Source organism: Petromyzon marinus, unplaced genomic scaffold (assembly GCF_048934315.1).
Source record: "Petromyzon marinus isolate PM22_M1 ecotype Great Lakes invasive population unplaced genomic scaffold, UKy_Petmar_22M1.pri1.0 PM_Scaffold_1, whole genome shotgun sequence".
Taxonomy (NCBI): domain Eukaryota; kingdom Metazoa; phylum Chordata; class Hyperoartia; order Petromyzontiformes; family Petromyzontidae; genus Petromyzon; species Petromyzon marinus.
Window position 1 is genome coordinate 2468505 of NW_027423057.1, and position 9706 is coordinate 2478210.

Genomic DNA, 9706 nt, shown 5'->3' on the forward strand with positions numbered 1-9706 from the left:
TCGGCGCCTCGTGGTGACATCACAACAGCAAAGCGACAGGTGTTGTTTATTCATTTCTTGAGGCAATTCGAGGGCCCGGTTACATCGCGTTGTGATACACGCACACACCGTCAACATATACTACACCGGTTATAAAAAAAAAGCAGGGGATAGAAAGGTGGGGGAGCGGACCCGACCACAGGTATTGTTTAAAAGACGTCAAGCGGACCGGGGGTTTTAAATGCAAGTCCATGCGGACACCAACATCCGAACGATTGTACCAATAAATCCTGAACCTTCTGGAAGATTTCAGCTCCCGCTGGTTTGGATCAGGGTGATGTTGGGGCAAATTCCATTAATTGGGAAAGGTGGCAATCTTGTGGGAATGTCCTCGCCAGAGAAGAAACTTGTCGCTTCCATGTTTTATTTTCATCCGACGTCCCATTAGCGAGATCCAGAGCGTGACGGACTCATATGGAGTCGGCCTCCTGTAATTTTTCTGGTCTCATTCTCACCACAGGTGAAGGCAGAGCCACACATCAACGTGCCAATGGGGCCACGGTTGAAGTGGTGGGGCCACGGTTGAAGTGGCGGTGGCCACGGGTCATGTGGCCTCTATGTATTTTCCATGTTGAAGGCCGATTGCCCCAAACATTGCCCGTCATATGCAGTGTCACTGAATAACGTGTGAAACATACTGTAGCATATACAAAATTGTATTTTCTTCATACATTAAATACAAAAACACAATAAACATGAAATGCGTATAGGACATTTATAACTCTCTCAATGACCAAACTTGTATTTTATGAACACACTTATACGAGCAAAATATGACAAAAGTGTTCCAGATTTCAGTTTCAATTGAGACTGAAATCCGGAATCATTACCCCCTACTGACAGACTAATAATACCCGCTCGCAGGCCAAGTGCTGATTCACCTTGGGGCCTCGCCTGGTATAGAGGTCGTGGGTTAAATCCCGACGCCTGTATATCTGGAGTTTGCATGTTCTCCCCGTGACCGCGTGGATTTTTCTCTGGGTCCTTCGGTTTTTCCCTCCACATTTAGAAACATGCGTTTAAAAGTATTTGGCTGCTATATATTTCTGCGTGACAAGCCACTTTATAGCGCTTTCATTTGTGGCCCGGTCGTTCCTGAAAGAGAGCTATACAGCTGAGTGGGCCTTACCTGGTAAAATAAAAAGAGATTAGTTTTGTTAGTTTATTTTGTGCCACAGGGGGACAGCTACAGGGGGGGGGGGTGCCCATTAAAATGGTCGAGATGAGATGCAACTTAAGGCGCTTGTGACTTCCCAAAAATATTATTTATGGCAGGTTTTCACATCTAAACATCCCGGGTGGCATTGAAGCCAAGAGCTCCCACCCTAGGTGAGTAGCTACGAGAGCGGTGCTGTGCACGGCGACACGCCACTTTCTCCATCTGCCTGACTTGGTATTTTCTTTTTTGTTACTTAAATAAATGTTAATGTTTCGTTTTGTGTACGCGTGTATGTACACCGTTTGGGGAGCGGTGGTGCAGCAGTTAGCGCACTACGAACTCAGCCATCTGAGTACGTGGTGTGGGGTGTGTATAACATCGCAAAACTGGGGAGGACAAAGGCAGCCAGACGTGGGGCTGGCCACACAACCACTTCTGTGCCATGCCGGCCATCATAGGTGCTACCCGTTAACAGCACTTGCCCCAGCAATCTGTTAACGGCGATACGGAGTACCTTTGTCTTTTTGTGCAATTGTGTGCTTCTGTGTGCGACGCATGCGACGATGTGCATGTTTGTGTTTGATAAATGTACATCCGCAATGTGTGTGTGACGCGTATGATGCACGTGTGTGACGACGGTTGGAACAGCGATTCACGCACTGCCCTATCCACGCGGCGACCTCTCCTCAACGTCTCGAGCCTCGGCGGAGAGCGCCGCGAGGTTCGACTCCAACTCCGGCTTTCCAGGGACAAACCCCCCCCCCCCCAATGCCCCTCCCCCCAGGCCCATGGGGGGGGGGGGAAGTCGCTCCCCTCCCTCACTCCACGCTCAGGAACTTCCTCTTCTTCGCCGTGTTCATGTACGGTCGCCAAGGCCACTCCACCTCGGCGGTGGCCGCGTTGTCCAGCGTGCCCAGTTTAATCTCATAGACTGCGCGACACACAAAAGCAAAGATCCCCCCCATGCAGCCTTTAACAGACGGCGTGGGAAAAGCGCTGTTCGTGTGTTAGCATGTAGGAAAGCCAGCACGGCACACCAAGGGGTGGGTGTGGGTGGCCAGCATTACGTCCGATCATCTTTGAATTTACACATCGCATCCGGGGTGGGGGAATGCGAGTCGGGTCACGGTACAGCGAATGCGACCAGAGCAGCGACCCCACCGACTCAAGTTCCGATCCGCTCTACAAGTCACCCGCGGGCCACCTAGCCCGAGGCTAGACTCTTACATTCAGCCCATCATCCTCTCAGGGGTCGATAAAATTTACAACTACTTCGTAGGGAAGTCCACAAGGAATGTGGAATTTCCACCGCCTCTGCAGGGGTGTAAAGTGGAGACGAGTAACAATGTGTCAGGCAGACTTACGCTCCATCTCGAATCACGGTCCCACCTCCTTCAACTCGATGTCCTTGCCGTCGCGCTTGTAGACGTTGTGCCTGTTGGGGGTGGGGAAGGGGGGCACAGAAGTCACGGGAGGGGTCGCGGCAAGTCACACGGACGGCGCTGGACTCTCATTACGTGTCCTCGCAGACGTTTGCCAGTTATAGGCCAGCGGCCACCCTGTTTAAAACTGCGGATGCATTAGCAAATGAACAACATTACGCGCCTTCAGCTTCAGAGATGGCGTTAAATAAAAACTCTGTGCTGTTGCTCGAAAACTAAAGTAAAACGAAACTATTTTTATTTTACCACTGAGCTATGTAGCTCTTTTTCACATAAAAATGTATAGCAGCAAAATACTCGAAATTCAAGTTTCTAAATGTGTAGGGAAAAACCCGGAGGACCCGGAGAAAAATCAAAGTGACCAGGAGGAGAACATGCAAACTCCGAATATACAGGCGGACACACAGCACCTGGCCCAAAAGTCTGCTCACTCTTTCCCATTCCGAGACATCTGCAAGTTGCCGGGTGGTAGGTGTCACGTTCACCGCTGAATCTCGGTACGCGCGAGCGGCTCGGCGTTAATTTTATTTATAGAGGCGTAGCGCTGCTGTTTTTAAAAGGCGTTGCCCTCACCGCAGAGAACCGTAGTGACACGACCGGCACTCTATGGAACATAACTGTGCCACACGCCCTCCCGCATAGTCTTATGGGAGCAAAAGGTATGTCTTCAGGTCAGAAGACGTACTTGAGTTTTTCTTACGGTTCCGTTTCGACGACGTATATGTACATCATGGAAATGAGAAAGGTTATAGCCTATACGAGGGATCTTTGTGCTTTGGGGATGGGGGAGGAAGATGTGGGTGAGACTGGCACGGTGCCCGCACGCACCCTCTTTCCGAGTCGCGACGTGAAGTTGTGCATCACGAGGTGTTGGAATGCCTCGGACATCATGTCCACGTCCGGATGTCGTGCCGCATCACCACGCTCGAGAGTGTCAAGTACACCATGGCATCGTACCACGTGTCACATGAACAGCATGCCGGAAAGTTAGACACACCACAGGTGTCACACAGACTGTACTGGAGAGTTAAACAGACTGCCCTTCCATCTGCGGCATCATACCACATCACACCACATACACAGTTAAAACACCACAATTCCATGTCTGCAGCGTCATACTACACACCGCACATCGTACGCACAGCTAAATACACCTCCATCCCCGTCTGTTGCACCGCATCACACACGTCACACCATGCATCACACCGGGGAGCGGGAGCGGAGTGGCTATCTCATTACACTACAAATCCGGTGACCTGACTTCGATTTCCGGTGTGTCCAAGCATCGACAGTGGGGAGACAAAAGGGGCCAGATGCGGTAATGACCACACCACCCACCCCGCCGTGTGCCCTGCCGGCCTTCGTAGGTCGCTCGACAAACAGCATTTGCCCTGACAGCCTGTTAAAGGCTACACGGGGGAGCTTTGTCGACTGCGGTGCGTGCGCGTGCCTGGCATACCGCGGTGCTCATGCAGGACGATGAAGTCGTTGACGGCGTTGGCGCAGCACGCCCACACCAGCGCCTGCAGCTTGTGGCCTCCGTGGTTCATCGGCTGAGCGTTCGGCAGGATCAGCTTCATCTCCTGCGGTGGTGGTGGGAGGGTGGTGGTGGTGTGGTAACATGACAGCAAGCGGTCACACGCCGAATCCGCTCTTCCCACCGGCGTCCGTCCCGGCCACGCTGCTTTCGCCCCCCCCACTTCCCCGCCCCCCCACTGTATCCGACTCGGGTTGTGTTGTTTCTTTTTTCCATTGCGGAAGCCGAGCCGAGCCGTGCCGGTATACGGGGTCGCCAAACCCCGTGTTGGCACAACTGGGATGCACCATTGGAAAAACTTTACTATTTTTATTTTACCAGGTAAGGCCCACTGAGCTATGCAGCTCTTTTCCAGAAGCGACCTGGCCACAAATCATAGCTCAACTAAGTGGCTTATCGCCATGTGGAAATTTATAGCAGCCAAATACTCTTAAACGGACGTTGATTCTAAATGCGGAGGGAAAAACCGGAGGACCTGGAGAGAAATCCACGCGACTCCTCGGAAAGAGGCACGCAACTCCAAATATACAGCAGGCATCAGGGTCAGGATTGAACCTGCGACCTCCTGGATACCAGGTGAGGGAGTTAACATCTCGCCACAGTGGCGCCCCCAATGGTACATCTTTCCGTGACCACCGACCGTGCGTAGTGCTACAGTAGATACATTTTCGATGAATGGAAGGGATCGGTCATCGCGAAAAGGCGGACTGAATCGCGAGGAATGAAGTTGACAAAAGCTGCATGCACCAAACCAAAGTGTCCAACGCTCCACCACTTACGACCCCCCCCCCCCCCCACACAGCCTCCACCTTTCATCAACAACCAGATTTCTTCTGGTTAACTCAACGGATGCGAGTTGTCTCACACTGCACAAGCCCGATGATTGGTCGACACGACTCGTGTGAGGTGCAAGGAACTGATTCTAAAGCCGATAGAGAACACGTGTGTGTGTGCGGTAATTTAGCAGTTAGCATGCTGCCCCACAAACCTAGTGACCCGAGGTTTATTTCCGTTCATGGCCAACACCAGTGGCGATTATCTAAACTGGTCCTGGGCCTCCCCTAGATCAACTCAGCCTCAAACGAGTACCTAGTGCGGTGTTTAAACATCATTACCAGAGAGATAAAGGTGGCCAGTTGTGGTGCTAGCCACCTACACCCTCGCAAACAGCACCTGTCCCAAAAACCTGTTAAGGCTATATGGGGGACCTCTGTCTTTGCGCGCTTGTACACATGCAATACACGAGGACCCACATTCCTCGTGTGACCCCAAACCCTGTAGCCCCTGTGACCCCGTGCCCGCACCTTGATGAACTGCTTGAGGAGGGAGCTGGGGTCGCGTGAGGTCGTCGCCATGATGTGTGGGTCCTTCACGCCGGCTCAGCGGTACTCGTCATCCATGTGGCTGCTCACTCCTACTGACACGGGGGGGGGTGGATAGAAAGAGGTGGTAGATGGGGCAGGGGGGACGGAGAGGGTAGGTTATCATTTGCCATACTTCACCGTGCAGGTGAGTGAAGGTGTGTGTGTGGGTGGATGGATGGAAGGAGCGACCAGGAATGGTTGAGAATATCACTCTGCAGTGATCGCGTTGATTTTGTGTAGCGAGCTGAGCAATAATGAGACCTGGATGAGTCCCAATTGCAAGAGTGGGTGGGTGATATGGCAGGTGAGTGGGTAAATTGAGTAAAATGATGAGTGAGTGAATGAGTGCGTCAGTGCATGTTAAACCTCTTTGTTACAGCACGTAGCCAACCGTGGTAATCGGAAGTGTGACAAACTAACCACAAAAAGTAGTTCTCAAGAAATGAGTTTGTCAATCTAGACGATGATTTAAAAGTGCAAAGCTCCAGTGGCTTCCTAATATTGTAAGGAAGACCGCTCCAGAAGGAAGACTGCTCCAGAAGCACACGTTATGTGGTGACCACGGCCTTCATTTGACATTCCACAAAAATTTACGCCAGCCATCACACACACACGGCCGACTCTTTTTCCACGTTCACGCCACGGGATTTTTCAAAGTCCACTTGGGAAGCAATCGCCGTGCAGTATTTACGGTCAACGCAACTGCGGCATTAAACCCATTAAACCGGTGGGGGGGGGGGGGTTGAGGGCCCGCCGTTCTCGAACCGCGAACCTCCGCGGCAAAACACGGTGCCACCGCTTGGCAGGAAGGACCGACGGCGAGCCGGGGATGCGCGCCAACTCGGCGTGTCTAGCGGGCGGAGACGCGCGACGCTTATCCCTCTGCCTCGGGAGTCTCGCGGGAAGGAAGAGAGAGAGAGATGCGAGGAGACGTGATGGTGAGGGATGTGAGATCACCCTCCCCTCCCTGGTCGAACTCCACGGCCTTCTGGAGTTCAAGCGCCTCCCACCGCAGGTCCGTAGGCAGCACCAGGTTTTCTTCGGTGACGACGTCAGGGGGACAGGGGGCAGTGGGTGGGGGGCGGGCAGGGGAGAATTAACAAGGAAGAAAAATCATGCGCACGCATGGATTCATTCGGAAACGCTTTCCAACGCGCGGTTGTCTTCTCGCCTGTATTGTCAGACCGTCTTGTCCCATCTTAGTCCGTCTTGCGTGTCTCATTGTCTCTAGATCCGTCTCTAGTCTGTCTTGCGTGTCTCAACGTCTCTAGTCTGTCTCGCTGTCTCTCGTCTGTCTTGTCGTCGCGAGCCCATCTCTAGATCCGTCTCGCCGCCCGTTACCATCGAGCGCCCTCTTGAGCTGCGCCTTCTCCTCTACGAGGACCTTCTTGGCCTCCTGCGCCTTGCGGTAGAGGTACTCGCCGTGCAGTTGCGCCTCCTCAGCTGCACCACCAAACAAAGACAAAGATCCCCCATGTAGCCTTCGACAGGACTGTCGGGTGCAAGTGCTGTTAACGAGCAGCACCTTTGATACATGAAGGGGGGTAGGTGGCCAGCACCACATCCGGCCGCCTTAATTTCCCCAGTGGCGATGTTTACACAACGCACCAGGTACTCATTTGAGGCTGAGTTGACCAAGGGGAGGCCCAGGAACGGAATCGTCAACAGTGTTGGCCATGAGCGGGAATTGAACTCGGGTCGCTGGGTTAGTAGTGCAGCGTAGTGCTAATCGCGAGACGACCATAAACAACAACCGCCATTCGCCACGAAGTGGTGGAGATGTCACCACGGCGCTCGTGCCAGGCTACGTGCAGGTTAAGGCCACATGAAGCGTCGAACGCCCGCTGGCAGCAGGAGGTCACAGACAGACAGACCCAGGTTGCCATTGGTTGCTTGACTGAGATGACTGGCCGATGCACCACCTGTGCCCCCTACTGTGCTACACTACCGCTCCAACCTACACAAACTCTCTTGGGCTATACTCTTTGGTTCTTTCGGTAAAGTCACATAGGCATAAAATATAAAATAAATTAAATCACGACGTTTCGGGCACAACACAAGCGTCCATCATCAGGTGGGACAAACCACAGCAAGAAACAATTGCCGACGTGGGCAAAAGAGCTGCTGTAAACAAGAGACTATATAGGTAAGAGAAAGGGGGAGGATCAGGGAGGAGAGATAGAGAGGGGGGGTATGAGGGGAGTGCTGAAGAGAGCGGGGCTGGGAGTGGGAAGCTTAAGAAATTAGAGATGCGGAAAGTTAAGGCAACACCATAAAGCAGTTAAGGTTTTACCTGGTTAATAACATTCTTCCAATGATTACTCAATTTGTATCCATCTTCTCGGTTGAAGTTATGTCTGTGTTTATATATCTGGATGGCTTGATGAACAAACCTTTGATAGTAGTCCGAAGGTTTGCAGAGCGGCACCACGATACTCCTAGCGACGTCGTTGATTAATGTCTGTAATTAATATCGATGGTGAATCTCTGTAATTAATATCGATGATTCGATTCCACGAGAACAGATTCCACAAGAATCGATTCCACAACTATTTTAGTAAAGCGAAGTACGCGATTCGATTCAAACGTGTTCGTTCCGGTCTCATCAGAATCGGTATTGATTCTGTGCTGGAGGAATCCAATGAGCTATAAAGCTCTTTGATCAAAGATGTGCCAGTAGGGGGCACGGGGTCATAACGTCACAACAAACAATACAAAAACGATAGGAGTGCAAAGGGAATGGTAGCAAACCACTAAAAATAGATGAAATAAACCATATAAGTTCATACTCTTTGGTTCTTTCGGTAAGAAGTCTCGCTCTCCGTTCCACCCACTACAACTGGCGTCAGAAGTAGCCAAATAGTAATATGAATCGCTATAATGGAGACGCGAAGAAAAACTCGTACCAGGGCTCCAGTGGAAGAGGAGGACGACTCAACACCACCGGGGTTGGCAGCCCCGGAAGGGGGAGGAGAAGCGACGCCGGCCGAGCTGCTCACTGCCCAGCCGCCCGGCGGCTCACCGTCGGAGAGGGCGCTTCAGGTGGCTCACTCCCGCCTCGCCCAACTCCTGCACGCGGCGGCATCCATCCTCGACGAAATACATCGCGGGTTATAACCACAACAAATATAATCACAATCACTGCGACCATAATCGCCGTAACCACAAATATAATCATAACCACCAGCTACATAACCACAAGTATAAACACTACTGCCACAAATATAACCATAACCACCACAACCATAACAACCAACATAACCACCACAACAACCACAATGATGCTGATACACTCTCACACCATGTGGGTCCCCTTGTCTCCTTGTGTCTCCCTGTGGGTGAGTGGATGGGTTGGCGAGAGAGTCGGTGGGTTGGCAAGAGAGTCGGTGGGTTGGTGAGAGAGTGGGTGGGTGGCAGAGTGAGTGACCGGTGGCAGAGTGAGTGACCGGTGGCAGTGGGTGACCGGTGACTAAGTGGGTGGATGGCAGTGGGTGACCGGTGACCAAGTGGGTGGGTGGCAGTGGGTGACCGGTGACGAAGTGGGTGAGAGAGTGGGTGGCTGAGTGGGTGGCCGAGTGGGTGGCTGAGTGAATTGGTGAGTGGATGAGTGCCAGAGTGGGTGGGTGAATGGCTGAGTGGGTGGGTGAGAATCAGTATGTTTTTGCTGGAGGAATCCGATGAGCTATGAAGCTCTTTTTCATAGATGCCCAGAGAGTGGCTGAGTGGGTGGCTGAGTGAGTGTCGGTGGGTGTGAGTGGGAATGAAATCTAACCTGCACCTCTGCATTGCAAATCCAGCGAGCTAACGCCCTGCGTGTGGTGGGGTAAAGTGTGGGCATGGCCACTTTGCTCCAACACGTCCGGACCAGCGTGGAAGAGTAGACCAAATACCTCTATATAGCGGCCTCTAGTGGATGCCTTTTCCAGCAGCAGGCGATTCGCATCCACAACAAACCCGTCCCTCCAGGGATAAAAACACACGGCAGTCTGGGAGTGCCTCTCATCAGCTATGGCTCAACACGAGGGCCACTCTGGAGCCGGTTTCCACCGTCAGCGCCTCATCAGCAGCAGCAGCAGGGCCGGGCTCTGCTTGAAGCAGCGCCGTGAACTCAGCAGGCGTCTAGGACGTGACGGCTGTGGGCCAGGCGCCTCCTCCTCTGTCTCCC

At 52.5% G+C, this 9706-nt stretch overlaps 1 protein-coding gene and 1 long non-coding RNA gene across 3 annotated transcripts; both read right to left on the minus strand.

Moving 5' to 3' along the window:
• Window positions 1–679: 679 nt before the first annotated feature.
• LOC142922500 (uncharacterized) lies at window positions 680–2740 on the minus strand. Its single transcript, XR_012940101.1, has 2 exons — window positions 2563–2740; window positions 680–2129 (listed from the first exon to the last, which is right to left on the minus strand). It is a non-coding gene; the product is annotated as an uncharacterized LOC142922500 (long non-coding RNA).
• A 732-nt stretch (window positions 2741–3472) lies between these two features.
• On the minus strand, window positions 3473–9706 carry LOC142922501 (U3 small nucleolar ribonucleoprotein IMP4-like). 2 transcript variants are annotated; one of them, XM_076063309.1, is made up of 4 exons: window positions 8448–9706; window positions 6499–6984; window positions 5482–5591; window positions 3473–4223 (listed from the first exon to the last, which is right to left on the minus strand). In XM_076063309.1, the coding sequence occupies exons 3-4, from the start codon at window positions 5530–5532 to the stop codon at window positions 4050–4052; spliced, it is 225 nt and encodes a 74-aa protein (XP_075919424.1). In that variant the 5' UTR covers window positions 5533–5591; window positions 6499–6984; window positions 8448–9706; the 3' UTR covers window positions 3473–4049. The 2 variants fall into 2 exon arrangements, with proteins under 2 accessions (XP_075919424.1, XP_075919423.1); XM_076063308.1 differs by having other exon boundaries at window positions 6314–6984.

What these genes read in the sequence shown, in the direction of transcription:
- LOC142922501 (XM_076063309.1), bottom strand. Translation starts at nt 5,532, where the DNA reads ATGGCGACGACCTCACGCGACCCCAGCTCCCTCCTCAAGCAGTTCATC. An exon ending in TCCTCAAGCAGTTCATCAAG is followed by an intron (nt 4,224 to 5,481) that starts GTGCGGGCACGG and finishes CCACCACCGCAG; the next exon opens with GAGATGAAGCTGATCCTGCC.